The following is a 20142-nucleotide window of genomic DNA, read 5'->3' as shown; positions in this document are numbered from 1 at the left end:
CCCCCCAAACCATTTAAATATAACACTATAACACTATTTACCTGGGAGGCTCCATCTTCAGATTTGCCCCAAACTAATGAAAACAAGCTTTTTACCTTCTCCAGAGGACTGAAGCAAAGTGTTTCCTCTGTCCGCTGTCCCATTGGTTCTGTCTCCAAAAGTCTATTGTCCACAATGAAGAGATCAAACTGGTCCAAATCCTGGTCCGGTGAGGTTCGTGACAAGAGGTCCAAGAGCCGAGTGGACGAGCTGATTGTAAAATTGTCTTAATCTCACTTCCCACTTAAATCTGAAAGTTACACCAGTCCATATTTGCACAAGGACACCAGCTGGACTTATGCCCTCTGTGTGCTACGCCCAGTGAAACTTTTACATCGAGACATAAGCAGGCAGAGACGGACAGAGCAGCGAGCGACAGCCCCGGCCCTGGCAGTGAGTGGGTCCTGGCTGCGACAGGCTCTGGCAGCACATGGGCCCTGGGTCCCAGCGGCGGGTCTCTCCCCGCGCTTTACTGTGGAGAGGTTTAAGCTAATAGCTAGCCACCATTAGCCAGTGTGCGGATCAGAATAAGAGCCATAGTGTCTCACCGCAGCTCATTCCAGCTTAATGCTTATTTTCTTGTTCTTACTCCCTAAAACTGTTCCTCGGACTTACTTGTACGAACTCTCCATAACTGCACAGCACACAGCTCTGTTGTTATCATCATTAGCGCCTGTCGCAAGTAACATGCGTCAGTGCAGAGTCTGGACTGAGTGACAGAGCAGCTGAATCACAATAGGTCAAGATGTGTGTTCATGTTTATTCAGACCAATCACTTGATTTCAGGGCGCTCCGACCCTGCGCCCCAAAGATGTATTTTAGTGCTAATGTAAAGTAATGGGCAGAAGCAACGTCAGATTTTCTCAAAACTTCAGGCTCTTCCATAGACCTCCATTAGGTCGCACCGACTCACCGCACACATATTCCAAACACATGACTCAAAGAAAGTGATATGAGCACATTTAACGTGATAAAAAATCTGCCTATGCAGATACACGTTACATTTTAAACACAATATTAAACATATAGCCTAATACAAAATAACGACTTTATAATTTTTTTGGTTCTTTTTTTTATCGAGGTCAAGTTAGGGAGTGCGGCGCTCTTGTGCCCCTATTGACCAGCTGCAACTGTTTATAGTTAATAATTTGTTCATAGTTCCAAAGATGAATTAGTTCATTGTTCTTTTTTTTTCAATACATTGCTGCGAGCTATTAGGCCAAAATTATAAATATATATGAATAAATGTATTACATATAGGCTATATAATATCATAACGAATGCCAGAAACAGACAGTCATTTTGGTCACTATCGGGTGAACTGTATCTATCAGAGCACAACGCACAGCCAAGCGCAAACTTTACACAGCAGCACAACCTGATCCACCACTCACAACAATGTCAGCAAAACTACAATAAGAGGCTACGATCACAACACGAACAGACAGCATCAGCTCCGCTCCTACAGCACTCCACAAAACACCAGAGCAGCTCCGTTGCACGCACCAGCTCATTTACGCACTATTTACCTGTGAGGCTCCGTCCTCAGATTTGCCCCAAATTCACGAAAACAAGCCTCTTACCTTCTCCACAGGACAGAAGCAGAGTGTATCCTCTATCCACTGCATCCTGAAACCTGACTCTGTTTAGTTCTGACTCTGTTGATCTCAAGTCGAGATTTCATATGACAAATGTCACAGATCTATGGAGAGACTCCAAAGAGCTCTTTAAAGTCTATTCTCTGAGGCAAGAGATCAAGCGTTCTGGATCTGCAAGACAGAAGCAGAGTGTATCCTCTATCCACTGTCCCATTGGTTCTGTCTCCAAAAGTCTATTGTCCAATATAAAGAGATCAAACTACTCCATGTACAGACAAGACAGCAGCTCTGTCTGCAGGAGGCATGCGCAGAAGAGAGCCAAGTGTTTGTCTAATTTCGATGACGTATGCGGCGATGGTGCGTGCGCTGGTGGCTCATGTGGTGGCTCGTGTTGTTGCCAGATAGAATGTTGAATGCGGGGATTTGTGGTGACGCAATGGTGGCAGCCGAGAATCCGAAATGAGGAAAAAAGGTCAAAAATGAAGACGCATAACAGAGGTCCGGACAGAAGGTGACGACGAATATCGCCCCTAAAAATTTACAATTTACTTGGTTCTCAGGGATAAACAAAGTTACATTGATTGATTGATTTGAGTGTTATGTATTTGTATTCCAGGTCGACCCTTCAGATGGCCCCTCTCTGTACCCCAATGTGGAGGCAGTGGTGATTCGGTCCAACTTTAGATCTTTTTAGTCCTAGCTTATTCCTAGTTCAGTTTTGGTTCAGTTTAGTAGTGGTTCTTTTTCAACCCTGGTTCAGGACTCTTCCTATGGCCGTCACTATAGCCACATCAACAGTATCCATGGTTACTCTAGCTTCCTTTTATATCACATTCATTGTAACACTAAAATGTGATATCGTGACAACCCTCAGTGCAATGCAATGCTCTAATACATGGTCGTATTTGTGTTTTTGTGCAGAGAAGACCAGATGCTCCAGAAGAGGCCGATCCGAACAACCAAATCCCAGGCACATCTGAGCACTTATCTGCTTAAATCACTGTACTTTTAAGACATTTATGACATTTAGGTCTCTTTTTTTCTGTTTTGGAACATCCACAAAACATTTATCATATTTTTATGCCTTGAATAAGTTATACGTGGACTAGTTTTATATATATATATATATATATATATATATATATATATATATATATATATATATATATATATATATATATATATATATATGTTTTATTTATTTGTAAAGCATCTTTGAGTGATTATTGTTATTATTATTATTACTATATTGACTTTTATGATTTGTCCACTCCACCTGGTATTTAGGCACAGCACACCTCTTGTTCAGAACTCCATACCCCACGTCTGCACTCGCACTAAATCCAGAGGCGAGGTAAGACACAGTTTGTCAAAGCATGGACCTAGAAGTGAAGACATGTATGTCTTCTGGTCAACTGAGCAGAGCCACAGTGAGAGACTGTTCAGTCATGGGTCATTTATTTTCTGAACCAAATCAAGTCATTCATCAAAAGACTGCCAGAGGTATTCACAAGAACACAAGTAAATGCATCATCATACATCATCAATTACACTGCTGCCTTCTTGAAGAGGTATTTCTGGATGAACACATGCATTGGTTATTTTCCTGAAATGTCCTGCTTAAAGGTGTGCTATGTAACTTTTCTGATGTGTGTGTGCTGCCTGCTTGTTTTCATGGAAACGCTACTACTTTGCCTTGTATGTTCCACAGTATGGTATTAAATGTATCTTACTTGCAGGCATTCAGTTACAGGTGTCTATTATTGTTAAAAAATACATAGGAGAAAACGTTTTTGTTTACGTCCAGCTTTTCCACACTTGCGCAGAGGCTTGGTAGGCAAAAAGTCAGTGGGGCCGCTGGCTTGTGTTGACAGTTGTGTTGCGTATGTCTGTCATGAGGTAACTCATCTTATTTTGAAGTAAGTTGTGTATTTAATTGTTTTGACATTACTTCATCATCTTAGTCTAAAGTCACTGAATGCTGAGGATCAAAAACGTTACTTTGAAAAGTTAAAACTCGCCGATAACTGTGGACGATGTTGATGTTGTACACCGATAACTGTTGACGATGTTGATCTTGTATACTGATAACTGTTGACGATGTTGATGTTGTACACCGATAACTGTTGACGATGTTGATCTTGTACACTGATAACTGTTGACGATGTTGATGTTGTACACCGATAACTGTTGACGATGTTGATCTTGTACACTGATAACTGTTGACGATGTTGATGTTGACTTGTTGAGATGCTTTTTGCCTACCAAAATGGCTGCTGCCCCAGATTTGATGTCACTTGTGTTTTCTCAGTATTGACAAAGTACAGTACGTATTCTCACCCTGGACTGTATTTATAAGCTGGTGCGTTCTTTAAAGTCTATGGCTCTTATTGAGCTGACCTTCATAGATCTGACCTATAACTTGCTGGACATGGATGATTTTAATGCCATAATATAGTGACGAACATTCCAGGCATAGCAATTAACCAGAAAAGTTACATGCATCTTTAAATGTACTGCTTATTTTGACCTTGAAACACCATGCAAAATCATTCAGTAATTTCTTGATTTATGTATTTTTCTATATTCTCCTCTGTGTTTTCATACCAGTCCCACGGCTCTTTGATCCAGAACAGTGTCAGGGGCTGCTTGTTGAGCCCATTCACGTCTATGCACGGGTTAAACATGGGATACATGGGCTCTTTGCACTGCACTGTAAACGAGTGAATCAAGGACATTGCGTTTGCGTCGTAGAACAAGAGCTCCCCCTTGTGGAGATCTGCGAAAATGCCCAATTTTTTCACCCTGTTTTCCACAGATAGGGGCTTCTCTTCTGTGTCGTGGCAGGCCAAATATTGACCATCAGCGTGATAGATGCACCAGGATGACTTGTCCAAACCAATATTAGAATTGCTTGTGAATCCATTATTTTTTGGAGTGGGCTCAGTTGTGGCTCCAATTAGCCAATAAGGTTTATCTTGTACAATCACTTCCCAATAATGCCGTCCCTTTGTGAAACTTTCTTCAGCTAAAACGCTATACTGAGAATCATACGGCCTACTACTATTTGTAATAACAATCGGTGGTTGTTCACGCCAACAAACTTGCCTTTTGTCCTGGGATATCTCCAATTTGGGATGGGCGGTTTTAAAGTCCAAAGCTGGGGAACTTAGATCTGTAAAGAAATCAATATTATTTACACAGTAAATAGTTTATTTTAGATAGCGGAGTATTTGAATGATGCACTAACATGACCACGTTCTTGGAAAGTATTGGGACAGTGACATAGAGAGGTCGTCCACCATTCGCTCCACTGTCCTCAGTTTCTCAGGCTCACACAGGGACTGGTCCACTGTCTGCAGAGGAGGGAGATCCAGGGGGTCACTGCAATTAGATAAATATAATGTAGTAACGGCAAAGGCATAAAAATGAAAAGTGAATGAGAGGACTTACCAAAGACTTTGAGCTGTTATTTGCTGTGAAAATTAAATCATGATAATGAGTTGATCACAATGTGAAGAAATGGACAAAGTGTACTAAATCACTTTTTTGTTGGAGGATCCACCACTTTTTTTTTTTTTTTTTTTTTGCTTTGCCTAAAATATTCAACAGAATGGTATTAAATTTACCAGCTTATCAGGTGGTCCCAGCAGGCTAAGTTACAGGTCAGATGTGATAGAGAGGGAGAGGTGAGACAGAGAAGTTAAATGCCTTACTGCAGAACATTCCAGGCAAAGCATTTTCAATGAATACAAGGAGGTGGTGCATCATCCACCAGAAAATATACATACTACCTTTTTTATTTCAGCTCCTCAAGTAAAAATGAATTTTAAACAATTATATACTAATATCTCTCCTATTGTAAGTGCTTTGTAACATCTAACTTTAAAAATGTTAACAATACATAACAAAACATTGAAAAAAGTGACAAAACAATTTTGTCTTTACACAACAACCTCAGAACAATATATATTTATCAGATAAAAATCTATCCATCAAAAATCAAAATCAAAAATAAGGTTTTGTGTCTCCATGATGCAGAAGCAATGCAAAATTGGACATAAACAAAAAATAAAAAGCAATGAACAATAAAATAAAACCATAATATTGGAACATGTTATCTGTACATTTTATGTCTCCTACATACTTCTTATCCGAAATACCTGGAGGAACCTGAGGTGGTTGTCCTCGTGCAGTAGTGTTTTGGTTGAAGCTCTGAGTTGGTCGATGTCTTGTATCTCCTGCTCCATCGTCTCCCTCTGAGCGTCCAGCCACTCGGTCACACAGGCCTCCTCTGCATCCACAATCTGCTTCATTAAACGCTCGTCCCCGTCCAGGACCACATGCAGACGGCTGTACTTGTCTGATATACGCTCCCGCAGGTCTGCAGCGCACTTCTGGAAATGATGAGATTCACTTTCAGCATTTTAAAGTTGCACTTTAGGTCAGGTTTGGCCCCTGGTTTACTCCCAATTTTGATATAGTGTGTGTCAGTGTGAACTTGGTGGTATTGTCAAAAATGTCATATCTCAGTATTGTAGTATCCTGATAACAGTATTCAGATGATATTATGTCAGTCTAACAGAAATGTGTTTTCAAAGGACTGTATAATTACCCAAAAAAGTATCTAAATACGTTCTAACTTACACTTTATAAGTTTACAACATGCATTTTACCCCATTTAAATTAATCAGTATTTTTTTGCTGTGTTTATTATTATAGAATGTGCTTGATATTGAAATATTGCTTATCTTTAAAAAAAAAAAAAAATCACAATATTTTGATTATTTACCCACTTCTATTGTGAACACAGACTAAACAACAACTGTATAGAACCCTGTCTCTTATCAAAGTTTTGTACAGATTTTCTAGTGTTGTTCAATGTAAGTGTCAAATGGACCAGTTTAGCACTTTCTAACAAAATCACACCAGATTAACACAGATCACCACACTCATAAAATGTGTGAAATGAATGTGACAGAACAGCTGTAGATGTGACATTGCAGTAAAAAGTGATTATCTAGTTGTTCATACAAACAGGATATGTATAAACAATATGTAATACCATATGTGAAATCCTACCACTGTTTGTCTGTAGAGAGACTCCAACTCTTTGATTGTATTTTCCGCATCATTTTTCCTCTTCAAAAGCTGATGCATTGAACTCTCCAGCATAGTCTACAGACAAGCACAATCCATTAATCTTACAACTAGGGATGTAACAATAACCAAAATATCGTGATATCGTATTGTCAAAGTTCTCACAATAATATCATGGACCATCACAATATATCAAATTACAAGTCTCTTTGCTTAAATTAAGAGTTATGGTGCAGCAATAGTTTAAAGACAGAGGGAACTACATAGACCATGATCCTTTGCTCCATTTCAGTGCAAACTACATGAAAAAATAACAGTTCTAAGCAATTAGTTCTTTGGATTAAGTCTTCTCAAGGCATTTTAAGAAGAAAAAGTACATTTTTATATCGCAATAAATATTGTACCGTGAGATGTATATTGTGAAAATATTGCATAAATATCGTAAAAGATTTGGATATTGTTACATCCCTCACCATATTACAGCCTCCTCATCATATGGTGAGCTTTCTGCAATATCGCAATAACTATCATACCATGAGGTTCATACCATGATGATATCGTATCGTGAGACTTGGTTATCGTTACATCCCCTACTTACAACTATAAAAATATGATAAATAACCATAACAAAATCATATTAATATGGTCATCAAATTAGCCATCACTATATTCACATCTAGCATAAATGTACAAACAATCTCACGGTGGACATTGTTTCCGACAACCTCATCGAACTGTCTACTATCTCTCTAATGCATTAATAATAAAGAAATAAATTAAGGAGTTGTAAAGTACTCCGTTTTGCCCTAAACCAAAAATTTGATATTCATATTTAAGTTCACTAGGTAATAAACAAAATACTTGAGAGAACTAAATTGTGTCAGAATAAAAAAATTCTTGTTAATGGTACAACCTGTTAGATAAACTGTCCTTTCCTTTCCTTTTAAATGTTTAAATGACCTTTTACTCATAACTGGTCTTTACCTTGAAATCATCACACGCTTCATGTAGCTGCGGTGCCTTATGATTCTTGTGCTTTCCCACCAGCACACACAGGCAGCAGACTGGGACTCTATCCTGTGAACAGAACAGCTTCAGCTCGTCCCTGTGTTCCTGACATTTCAGAGACAGGGGGTCCCGCGTCACCTCCACCAACGTGTGCTGCTTTAGGGCCGATCTCTGCTCATGGAGGAGGGAGTGAGCCTGGCACAGAGATGCATCACACGTTAGACAAGTCCTGACCGCTACTGAAGGAGACTCAATACAGTGGTCACAGTAGATAGCTGGAGAATTGGTCGTCCTTTCCTCTGAATTTGCTAAATCCTTAACTTTGTCTTGAAGATATGCGTTGATTTCCAAATTAGGTTTTGAAGGAAGTAGGATCTGGCATTCAGGACAAAAATACGGTCCTGCCTCTGAACCTTCATTGTCCCAAACAGTGTTGATACAGCTGAGGCAAAAGTTATGCCTGCAGTCCAGTGATACCGGGTCAGTAAATAAATCTTGGCAAACGGGACACTTTAAAATCTCCTCCATGGCTCCTCCGGCAGCTGGTGTAGAGGCGTTTAGTGAGAGCGAGTTTGGATGTAGGGTTCTCCTTCTTCATGAAAGTTTGATGGGGCACTGGCCTAAACATGAGTGTCCCAGGGAGTCAAGTTACTAAAGATGAGTAGATATTCCGCTCCAAAACACAAGCACCTGCAATAGGAGAATGACCATATAACAATCAGGTTTAGGGAGACTGAGTTTCTAATTTGCTTTAATAAATGCAACAGTATTACATTTAAGAAACTTCAGTTAGGACAATATTGAAAGCTACACATGAAAAAAGATATGGACAGGATTAAGTAAGTAGTGACCTACAATACAAAAGGCATAAGTATAATATAAAACTGTGGAAAAGTACATATTGTGTTGATATCAAATGTAATATTTCCAACAACACAAGAAAATTACCGTGTTTATGTATTTATTTTATATTTTTAGATTAAACCACTCATATAATACTAGGCCAGACATGTTGCAAAACCATATGCATTAAATACTGGAAATTAAATCATTCTTTACATGGTATCGTCTGTGAATTGCTTATTTTATGATTGTTAAAAGAAACCTTATAGAACAGAGGAACTGAAGTTATTAAGTTCAGTAAATGGATTCTGTGTGTGCCAAAGCATGAGCAAAAGTCACAATATCTACCAAAACTGGTTTCCTGCCGTCTGTAAAAGGTAGGATGACCAGATTGGTATAAATAAAATTGTGAAAAGAGCATGTAAGATTATGCATTGTCAGTCAAAATCTGAGGGATTTCTGTCACTGCATTTTTTTGCTTTATGGTCATTCGCAAACATGGATTTCTGTATTTTGGCTAAACAAATTACAATTTATGCTCCTCTTCACTGTTGGCAGGGATCAGATTAGTCAAAAATTGTCATAGTCCTGTTGTAATCCTGGTTTAGCCCTGATGTAGTCTTGGTTTAGATCAGATTGGTCAAAAATAGGGATACCTGGGACATGTCTTGTATTAAACCGGGACAAATCTCTGCTTTTGTATGAATCTGATGAAACAGGGGACAAAGGGCTCAAAACTGGGACTGTCCCGGGTAAATAAGGACGTGTAGTAAAAAGGAGCAGCAGACTCCCACTTCTATAACACAGACACAAGCTGATATTATGCAACTTTTAATCTTACATGTAAGGTGAAACTTACCTTATACCAAGCCAAAATTATCCAAAATTAGCCAAAACACACACAAAAAAAAAAAAAGAACTCTTTTTATTTTTGTTCATACACCCCCGCGTCCACAGGGGGCAGTAGCGTGTATTAAAGCAGGGAGCTCTTTCATCAGAAACAGGACCCAACGTGGGCTGTGGATGTGGCAGCCCCCCGTCCTGTTCTGTCCTCCTGAATACGTGTCCCTGCTCTCCTCCAAAAGTTTATAGGCTGATTCCTCTCTCCTCACAAGCACAGGTACGAGCTATTTATGCTATGTTCACTGCACACTCAAAACACTGCAAATGCGGCGTTATATTTAGCTCAACGCAGCGCTAGAGCTAATGCTAACTAGCACCACCTGTATGTTTTGGTTTGTGTGGCCATGATTTTGACTCAGCTCTGATCTAAACCAGTAATTTGGACTTGACCGATAGATTTCAAAATGAACCTTACTGTGGAAACTGTCTATCTACTGATTATATCTAAAAACATCGTGTGAGTTATGCCAGTTTTGGCGCGAATGTACAGTGGTTGCAGAAGAACAATATTGTGACCACATTTTCAGAATTAAAACTGAGACAATCCCGGTTTGTGGTGGTTGTTAATAATAAAATTGTGAAACGAGTGCGTAATTAAGGAAAATTGTTCTGCACTCGGCCCCATAGCCACCTTTTCTTCGTGTTTTGATCTTTTGTAAGCAGCTTTTCTGTAGTTTACCTCAACAAATGACAAGTTATGCCTCTCTTTACTGCTGGAAGGCATCAAATTGGTCAAAAATGGGGACACTTGGACATGTCTTGCTTAAAACTGGGACAAATCATTGGTTTTGGATAAATCTGGGACAGAGGACACTGGGCTTCAAACTGGGACTGTCCCTGGTAAATAGGGACGTCTGGTCACCTTAACCAATAACACAAAAACACATTCTTTAAATCTAATTCAGTGACTATAGATACGCTGTAATATGTTTTTTGTTAAACAAATTTAGGCCCAAGAATGCAAATTATCCACAGATAACAGAAACCCACCATATCTTATTTAATTGTACACTTGAAGAAATGGTATTTAGCTAAAACACTATTTTACACTCAGACTTTTGATATTTTTAAATACATTGTTGTTGTAAAGGTTATAAACGGTAGTATTGCCGTCTAGGTCAGTGGGTCAAGTTTATCAGCAAGGATTATGTGGACAGACGAGTAACAGAAACACAGTGCATTCTTGTGGGTTTCTACAGCAGATTTTTATTGCTTGGTTTATAGGCCTGTCGCCAAAATTACAATATCGATTTATCATTCAGCATATAAAAGTTGGAACAATATATTTTTGGGGCTCAAAATTGATCATGTCTACAATTTCTTTACAATTGTGGGAGAAGTTTTCTTATTTTGTATATAAACAAAAAAACTTGAGCAGATACTGTATATTTAAAAATCGCTTATTGGAATTATCCAGTTTTATTGTTATCGTATCCGTGGCATAAGGTAGTTTCCATATTATCGTTTAGTGCAATACCTCTCTGTAGTGATATAGCGTGTTTCAAAATTTGTTATCGTGACAGGTCTATTGGTTTACATCATCCTTATAATACTGCACACGTTGTTTATTATTATTGTCCAGAGATCTTGGTGCCATGTTTACTCGACTGGCCTTGTGCTCCCGGCTGCCATCAAGAGCCCGGAAACAGGTTTGTCCAGTGCCCATCAGAGCTTTCTCACAAACCAAATGTAAGTAACAAAAATAAAGAATAATTAACATTTGTACATACATCTCTACATTAAGATTACATTCATATATTTTTACTTTTTGCTAGTTCCCCTCCCCCGCCCTCATGGGAAGTCCTTTGCCCACCGTAGTGAGCTGAAGCAGGCCAAGCGCATTGTAGTGAAGCTGGGCAGTGCTGTGGTCACTCGAGGAGATGAGTGTGGGCTGGCACTGGGCAGACTGGCCTCTATTGTAGAACAGGTAAAATAATACATCATACATGCCACACAGTGAATGATTCTTGTAAATGTAATTAACAGATAAAATGGAATAGCTTTAAAAATGTTGGTTTGTACTTATGTATAAGCTATAGTGTGGTTTATATGTTTCATACACTATGAAACATGTATTTCTCTGCTCTAGTAATATGGAGAAAAGCATGTCACCACTCTTATGAGACAATGCTTATTAGTAGAGTACAGAGAAATGGTCTTTATGTTTAGTTTGGATAAAATGTAGACCTGCTGAAAATGTTCCGATCACAGTATCAGCCAATGCAATATTTGTTCATCTATGAATAAAGTAATGATATCAGGATAATGCAAAGATTTCTTGTGACTTAGGTTGCAATCCCCCTTGTTCTGGTTTGATCCTGGAATAGTCCTAGTCCTAGTATTGTCCAGTTTAATGCCATGTGTAGTCCAAGATAGTTCCTTTTTTTTTTTTTTTTTTTTTTTTTTATATATATAAAGTGTGCAAGTGTAATATGAATGTCTTGTGTTACTTTTAGGTGGCCATGCTGCAGAATCAGGGACGGGAGATGATGATTGTCACAAGTGGAGCTGTGGCATTTGGAAGGCAGAGACTGAGGCATGAAATTCTCCTGTCTCAAAGTGTCAGACAAGCTTTACATTCAGGGCAGAACCAACTCAAAGAAATGGTGAGGTTTAATCACGTTTTGTTTTAATGGTCGGTTGTCATACTCTACCATAGTATTCATGTTTGATTATGTGTTTTGGTTTGTTTTGTTCCAGTCGCTGCCAATGTTGGAGGCGAGGGCGTGTGCAGCTGCCGGACAGAGCGGTCTTATGGCTCTGTATGAAGCCATGTTCACACAGTATAGCATCTGCACTGCACAAGTAAGGAACAATGACTGGAATCACTAATACAAATGCTATAAATACTATGAAACAAATAGTAAATTGTATGTTTTTGTACTTATTCTCTTATATTTGTATGTTATTCTCACCAGCAAGACCTCTTCTCATAAAAAAAAAAAAAAAAAAGTATGTGCTGTATGTACTGTATGTACTGTTTCAAACTTTTTACAAATCCAATCAGGAGTTTATCTTAAATTGGATTGAAATTGATGTTATATGATTCATTTAAGCACAATTTAACCATATACATCAGTCGGATAAAATTGTCCTAATGCAAAATGCACATCCTAATAGTTAACAGTAAAAATGTTATGATGCCTGGATTTTTTTCTTTAATAATGTAAACTATTCTTTGTCAGATTTTGGTGACCAACTTGGACTTTCACGACGAGCAGAAGAGGCGTAACCTGAACAGCACCCTCCAGGAGCTGCTGCGGATGAACATCGTCCCGATCATCAACACCAACGACGCAGTGGTGCCTCCCCCTGTGCCCAGCAGTGACATGCAGGGGGTAAATGTGGGTACTGTGTGAAGGGCATGCTGGGAATGCTGTATGTGCTCCACTGTGGTGTCCTGGTAACGGTGTGCATGTTTTTTCTCTAACACTATGGTAGTCTGGTTTCGATTAAGTTATTTTTTGTACTATATTGATGCCTAAAACACCACTAATTAGGGCACCACAATATATCATGATTCAATTAAAATCTCAGTTTTCAAATAGCAAGGCTGTAACTGTGGTCTAAATAATCACAATACAGCCAATTATTCACTGTTAATTAGGTCAAGTGATTAGTTAAATCTTTGTTTCTGTCTGTTAGAGGAATATAAATAAATATAGAAGTGGGTTTTATGTTAAGTTGGGTACATTGCTCAAAAAGAACAGGATGGAAAAAAGTATTAATGGAAAATGTTTCTCAGTTCATGTAAAAAGAGTATGTATTTTAATTTTACACTATACAATATACTGTTTATGAGCAGCATTATAATTACTTACAATATTCATGTGTTTATCTTTGTCAGTCTAACACGCAAGTGGGCTTTGTTTCCTGTGTTTTCACGTGTTGGAAATGGGTGAACATCCTCTTTGGCACAGCTTAACTGAAGGAGCCTTTTGAGCCGACTTCCTGTTTGTGTTTCAGGTCATAAGCATCAAAGATAACGACAGTCTGGCCGCACGCTTGGCTGTGGAGATGAAGGTGGACCTGCTGGTGGCTCTGTCTGATGTAGAAGGTAAAATGGAAATTAATGCTTGGCAATGATAACAGAGAACAACTGTAGATTTTAATGATTTAAATATCAGATAAATATTAACTGGATGACTAGATGCCATAAACTAAACTGCCATAAACTGCTTATAATTCAGCATTTACTAAATAATATTCCACTGTTTTTCAAGGTAAATCATTCACATTTTAATAATCATAATAATAAATCATAATTTCTGAAACTACTTAAATTACAGTGCTCAGCATAAATGAATTCACCCCCTTTGAAAAGTAACATTTTATAAATTTTATACATTTTAATATGTCAATGAACACAAAAAATATTAGCAAAATGTGCATGATGCTTCCATCACTTGGTGCCATTGGTTGTTGTGCACTTTTCCAACATGACAATGACCGTAAGCCTGACAGTGACCCTAAGCATACATCTAAGGTCACTGCTGCTTTCTGAAGAGGAACGGGGTGAGAGTGATTCCGTGACTAAGTGTGTCACCTGGTCTGAACCCATTTGAACATCTTTTGGGAATTCTGAAGAGACAAGGTGAGCATCACTCTCCATCCAACATCCAGTCTCTGAAAGAGGTCATTGTTGAAGAATGGAAAAAGAATGATGTTGCAAACTTGTTTATTCCATGCCTAGAAGACTTGAAGTGGTCATTAAAATTAATGGAGGCCATACAAAGTACTAGATGCAGTAGTTTTTGTTGTGGAGTGTACTCATTTTTGCACCACCCTAATCTGATTAGAATTGAAAATTATGTAATCCAAGTTATATTCCTAACCTTAGTTTTTTGTCATAAATTCAACAGATGCTATATTAAACTCTGTCTGGGCACATTTTGCAAATATTTTTTGTGTTCATTGACATATTGTATAAAATGTTATTTTTCAGAGGGGGTTAGTTTTCTCATTTATACTGAGAACTGTATGTCAGGGTAATGTTAATTTAATTTCTCTTATCCCACAGGTTTGTATGACAGACCTCCTGGCATCGATGATGCCAAACTTCTAGATATATTTTACCCTGGAGATCAGCAGTCCATCACATATGGTAATAAATCCAGAGTGGGGATTGGTGGCATGGAAGCAAAGGTCAGTTGAATCTTTAAATTACAAGATGCTTTATCACACATTAAATGTTGTTTTTCTAAGTGTAATAACCATTACAATATTTAATTTAAATTATGATGTAATTTGTTTAGGTTTTTTAATCGCATGTCTTTATGTGATAATTTTGACCCTTGAAGTTACTTGACCATGTATTTTCCTATATAAATTTGCACAAATACCTTTTGTATTTTTTGTGTAACAGGTTAAAGCTGCTCTGTGGGCACTGCAGGGTGGTACATCAGTCGTCATTGCCAATGGGACAGACCCAAAAGTCACGGGCCATGTGATCACAGACATCGTGGAGGGAAAGAAAGTGGGAACGTTCTTTTCTGAAGTGAAACCTGCAGGTCCCACTGTGGAGCAGCAGACGGAGATGGCCCGACATGCAGGGAGGACACTGGCCTCTCTGGATCCTGAACAGGTCTGTATACTCATTCATCTCCCTTTTAATTTGAAATAAATGATGATGGTTTCATAGTTGCCTTAATTTAGCGTTTCGTACACATATCCCTTTTTGTTAGCAAATTTCTTGTATATAAAATGTGCTATCCTTAAAGCAACACCCCCTAACTGGAGGTGGTGTGTCAACTGTATGATTGAAAATTGAACATTCTCCAAAAATAGAGGATTTATGCCATCCTACGAAATATTATAGTCGTAGAAAAAATGTTTGAATGGAGAAGAAGAAAAGAAAGAAGCAGGAGAAGCTTGTTAACAGTAAAGATGTAATGCAATACAAAAAATAAAATTTAATTTGTGTAATAAAAACATTAAAAAAGTTCTTTAAAAGCTCCCCCTACAATGCATTACCCTTAATTTACACTTATATGCACTCAAATAGCAAGTATCGTATATTGTATTTGCTATAGTGAATGCATTTGACAATTTTTATCTTTGTCTTTCAGAGAGCTGAGATTATTTGCTGTCTTGCTGAGCTGCTCACAGAAAAGAAGGAAGAGATTCTTAGTGCCAATAAGAAAGACATGGAATTGGCCCTAACATCAGGTACAGTTAAAATGTAATTTAATGTGTAGTCACCCCAGTGATTTAACATTTTCTGATTGTGTTAAATGTCTTTGTTTCATTCCAGGTCGTTTCTCCCAGGCCCTCATAAACCGCCTGAGTCTATCCACAGCTAAATTGAACAGTCTGGCCATTGGACTGCGTCAGTTGGCGGTGTCGTCCCGGGACAGTGTGGGCCGAGTGTTGAGGAGGACCAGAGTCGCCAACAATCTAGAGCTGGAGCAGATCACTGTCCCCATCGGAGTCCTGTTAGTCATCTTTGAGTCACGCCCCGACTGTCTACCCCAGGTCAGTATGAAACTATATTAAATAATGCCATTGTTTACAAAAATATCATATTAGGGGTGGGAGATGTATTGAAAAATTAATATTACAATTGCTGTTTTGGAGAAATGGAAAATTTTGAGTATTCGGTGTATCACCTATAGTTAAAACTATTAAAAATGAATAGACAGAAACATCTAGTGTGAGCTTTCATAAAAGGATGCATGTTATATTTCTATTTCTAGCCTCTTTGGTGTTTAATTTTAGTTTATTCATATTTTGGGCTAGACTTGAACCACACCCAAGGCATTTAGAGGCATTGTTAACAGATAATAAAACATATATTGAGATTTTGATTTTTATCCATATCGCCCTCACCTAAATCATATATTCATTTTTAAACTCTTACGTTAATTAGATGATAATTTGTAATCCTTAGACAGTAAAATTGAACAAGTGCAGATCTCATACTCTTTCAGAGGTTACACTGCAAGTCTTTCTTTTTATCATTATCTTTTTGTCTTTTGACAGTTTTCTTGTAATTATCAATATTCTCTGTGTCATTGCCCACCTGAAATTTTTTAGGTATCAGCTCTAGCAATTGCCAGTGGAAATGCTTTGCTCCTTAAAGGGGGTAAAGAGGCATCCAACACAAACAAAATCCTCCATCAACTTGTACAAGAAGCATTGTCCATTCACGGGGTAACAGATGCTGTACAACTGGTGAGTTCTGTACTACTGTCTATTTCATATTCATATTTCTTGTTTATTTAAGTTATGTTTGTTAAGTTATGTTATGTTTAATGGTTATTCAGGTAAGCACACGTGAAGAAGTTGAGGACCTCTGCAGACTGGACAAAATGATTGACCTGATTATTCCAAGAGGCTCGTCTCAGCTGGTGCGGGACATCCAAAGGGCAGCCAAAGGAATACCTGTCCTTGGCCACAGTGAGGGAGTCTGCCATGTTTATATTGACTCTGAGGCTAGCCTGGACAAAGCTATTGATGTTGGTATGTGAAACTCAACAGAAAAACATAATATTTTATCATATAGTCACTGGTATATTAATAGTGATAACTGTTGACTGATTTTTAGTACGAGACGCCAAATGTGACTATCCTGCTGCCTGCAACGCTATGGAGACACTCCTCATTCACAGAGATCTGCTCCGTACCCCAATGTTTGACCAGATCATTGATATGCTGCGAACAGAAGACGTAAGAATAGCTCAGAAAAAATAAACAAAAAACAAACTAGTATTCCAATATCTTTTTTACAATTATGATTGACACCCCAAAGTCAAAGGTGGATAATTATTTGTAATTACCAGTATTACATTTAATTGTTCTAGGTTTGTTTTACTACTCCTGTCAACCATTCTTACTCTAAACATAAATTATGCAATTAAGAAAACCACAAAGTTTAAACATTTGTAATTTAATTCCTTTAATTACATGCCCATCAGCCAGACACTAATTACTGTTTACCTACAGAAAGAAGGTTGACTCGAACTTAATACTCGTAATTGTTTACATGAGTTTCACTATTGTTTCCACAGGTGAAGATCCACGCTGGTCCCAGATTTGCTTCTTATCTGACCTTTAGCCCTTCAGAGGTCAAGTCTTTGAGGACGGAGTACGGAGACCTGGAGTGCTGTATCGAGGTGGTAGACAGTATGCAGGAGGCTATAGACCACATTCACAAATATGGCAGCTCGCACACAGATGTCATTATTACTGAAAATGGTGAGCAGTTTTGTTGCACTTCTAAATAGTTCTTCTTTTCATTAATTTTAATTAATATTTTTATTTGTGTTTTTACAGAGGAGACTGCTGAACAATTCTTGCAGCAGGTGGATAGTGCCTGTGTTTTCTGGAACGCAAGCTCGCGTTTTGCTGATGGATATCGCTTTGGACTTGGTACGTACAATCTAGTTTGAACAATGATTGGTCTTTGGGTATTATGGCATGTTTACTTGCACTTTTTTCAGGATAAACAAATGTTTACAAATAAAGACACTAGGGATGGGCATTCAGTTATTTTCTTAATCGATCAGTTATCGATTAATCATTAACGTTTTTACACTCAACTTTACAACATATAAACCATAAGCGCTATAGAGCCACATCAGCCAGTTTGAGATTATAATGTGTTAAATGCAGCTTTGCGCACATTTGTTTACATTTTGCATAATCTGTAAATGCTGAAAAACCAGCTGTCGGACTAAAGGACACATGGAATATGAGTGTTCTCTTTGTGACAGAGGGGTGTTGATGATGATGATGATGATGATGAGATGGTTCATGTTGTTAGAGATCATACGTGTGCAGGTTTAGTGCTATTCTTTAACAGTTATTTCACTCTATTATTTATTTTGGCCACTGTTGTGATGAAAAGACTGAAAAGTGTTTCTTTTGGACGCATGCGTATTATGTTGCAGTAAGCAGGATGCTGCGTTTACATGCACCAACGAAACTGGAAATAAAAATGAACGTGATCGACAAAATTCTTAATTACAGATTACTCAACTAATCATGCCCACCCCTAAAAGACACATATTAAAATGTTAAGTTATAATGTTAAGTTTCATTGTCATCAACATTAAAGTTTGCATAACGACTACTTGCTTGGTTCTGTAAACATGTATTGAGTAATTGTCTAGTTTAATTGAATAATTGAATTAAAAGAGGGTAGCGGATGGTCAAAGTTTTCTGAAACTTGTTTGTTTTGTACAGGAGCGGAGGTTGGCATCAGCACAGCAAGGATACATGCCCGAGGCCCTGTGGGACTAGAGGGGCTGCTCACGACCAAGTGGGTCCTGAGAGGAGAGGGTCACACTGTGGCTGACTTCTCTGAACAGGGCAGTATGAAATATCTCCATGAGAACATCCCTGTCCCACAAGGAAGCTTCAATTAGAGATCAACAAATGAAAAAGTTCTCATTTAAGTGCATTTGGTTTAATGTCTGTCTCAAAGGTTTGTGTCTATAGCACTTAAACAACCACTGCAGCAATGTACACACAAGCATTTTAGTCTCAGTAAAAAATCATATTAATAAGGGCAACATTTCTGTAAAAGTTTACCTCATTTGTGAAGAGAATCAATATGGTTTTGTTTCCAATATACAACACACTTCAACTCCCTTTTTTAGACGTGACTGGTACAAATGCTTTGGTGTTACTGAACAGAGGGGAAGGCCTGAGATATAAAGACAACATATGTTTTGGGTTCTACGGCTAAAGCACTTCCGTAAGACTGTATCAAACATTTTTATACCAAAAGAAAATACATTATTGGCCAACTGATAATTTTTAACTTATTTTTCTATATTTGCAGCGCTCTTTTTGTCAAGTGTAGTTTGTGCAGTACTTCATCCATTCTTATTGCTGTTCATTCTACTTTGCACAAATAGTTAAATAAATATGTACAGTTAAAATTGAAGTTTTCTCACTTTTTGTGTTTTCAAAATGATTACCTTGGAGGAAAACCCTTTTTTTTTTACTGTAGGCTCATTCACAAAGATGATTTATTTTAGTTCTTGAATGCTTATATTATGTTTAACACCAGAAAAAGAAAAGGACAAAGGACTTTGATGAAATGCTTTATGCTGTAAAATGTAACTTTTGAAGGCTGTAGTTGTAGTCTAAGCTAAGTTAGATTTATTTATGAATCATACATGAAGATTATTTTAGTTCTTGAATGATTATGATTATAGAAGAAAAGGGAGACCCGTCTAAGCTAAGTTAGATGTACAGTATGCAAGAACCACAAATGCATTGCACATGTAATGGCAATAGTATGCTCATATTTAATGAATATTTGCTATATTCTCCAGTAATACATTTAATTCTAGTTCAACAATCATATTTTGTAGTAATAGACTTTTTCTGCCAACTTTTTAGTTCCTAGTTTAGGGTGACCAGATTTTCAAAATCACAAACTGGGACACCCTCGGTTTGAGGTGGTTGATAATAATAAAATTGTGAAAAGAGTGCGTAATTAGGGAAATTTGTTTGGTACCCGGCCCATTCAGGACTAACATTTGTGTCAGTAAAGTCACATTTTCTTGTTTCTTGTGTTTTGGTAATTTTTAAGCACGATTTTCTTTCTTTTTTCACCTAAACAAATGACAATGCGCCTCTTTACTGTTGGCAGCAAATTGGTCAAAAATAGGGACACCTGAGACATTTCTTGTATAAA

General features: G+C 37.8%; 2 protein-coding genes across 3 annotated transcripts; one reads left to right on the top strand and one right to left on the bottom strand.

The window, feature by feature from the left end:
- Positions 1-369: 369 nt before the first annotated feature.
- Positions 370-9470, bottom strand: LOC110168113 (E3 ubiquitin-protein ligase TRIM62-like). The gene is made up of 8 exons (XM_020933521.2): positions 9448-9470; positions 7722-8435; positions 6720-6815; positions 5801-6034; positions 5091-5113; positions 4888-5021; positions 4245-4812; positions 370-511 (listed from the first exon to the last, which is right to left on the bottom strand). The coding sequence occupies exons 2-8, from the start codon at positions 8271-8273 to the stop codon at positions 370-372; spliced, it is 1749 nt and encodes a 582-aa protein (XP_020789180.2). The 5' UTR covers positions 8274-8435; positions 9448-9470.
- A 102-nt stretch (positions 9471-9572) lies between these two features.
- LOC110168122 (delta-1-pyrroline-5-carboxylate synthase-like) lies at positions 9573-19383 on the top strand. Of its 2 annotated transcripts, none has more exons than XM_020933530.2 (17): positions 9573-9708; positions 11074-11180; positions 11267-11418; positions 11948-12097; positions 12192-12296; positions 12677-12829; positions 13458-13548; positions 14512-14636; positions 14857-15075; positions 15560-15659; positions 15745-15965; positions 16527-16664; positions 16757-16952; positions 17038-17159; positions 17501-17687; positions 17766-17861; positions 18678-19383. In XM_020933530.2, exons 2-17 carry the CDS (start codon positions 11087-11089, stop codon positions 18857-18859), a joined length of 2331 nt encoding a protein of 776 aa, XP_020789189.1. In that variant the 5' UTR covers positions 9573-9708; positions 11074-11086; the 3' UTR covers positions 18860-19383. The 2 variants fall into 2 exon arrangements, with proteins under 2 accessions (XP_020789189.1, XP_020789188.1); XM_020933529.2 differs by having other exon boundaries at positions 12677-12835.
- Positions 19384-20142: the final 759 nt, after the last annotated feature.

Source organism: Boleophthalmus pectinirostris, unplaced genomic scaffold (genome assembly GCF_026225935.1).
Source record: "Boleophthalmus pectinirostris isolate CB_2022bp ecotype Guang Dong unplaced genomic scaffold, ASM2622593v1 HiC_scaffold_5, whole genome shotgun sequence".
Lineage (NCBI taxonomy): Eukaryota > Metazoa > Chordata > Actinopteri > Gobiiformes > Gobiidae > Boleophthalmus > Boleophthalmus pectinirostris.
The sequence above is the reverse complement of the archived record's forward strand: the minus strand, read 5'-3'. Positions and strand labels throughout refer to the sequence as shown.

Excerpts from the sequence above, each read along its gene's own strand:
- LOC110168113 (XM_020933521.2), bottom strand. The coding sequence starts at position 8,273 with ATGGAGGAGATTTTAAAGTGTCCCGTTTGCCAAGATTTATTTACTGAC. Across the intron at positions 6,035-6,719 it reads CTCTCTACAGACAAACAGTG|AAGTGCGCTGCAGACCTGCG; the intron begins GTAGGATTTCAC and ends CATCATTTCCAG. Across the intron at positions 512-4,244 it reads ATCAAAGAGCCGTGGGACTG|TAAAGCGCGGGGAGAGACCC; the intron begins GTATGAAAACAC and ends ACCTCTCCACAG.
- LOC110168122 (XM_020933529.2), top strand. The coding sequence starts at position 11,087 with ATGTTTACTCGACTGGCCTTGTGCTCCCGGCTGCCATCAAGAGCCCGG. Across the intron at positions 12,836-13,457 it reads GTGACATGCAGGGGGTAAAT|GTCATAAGCATCAAAGATAA; the intron begins GTGGGTACTGTG and ends TTTGTGTTTCAG. Across the intron at positions 15,966-16,526 it reads GCCCCGACTGTCTACCCCAG|GTATCAGCTCTAGCAATTGC; the intron begins GTCAGTATGAAA and ends GAAATTTTTTAG.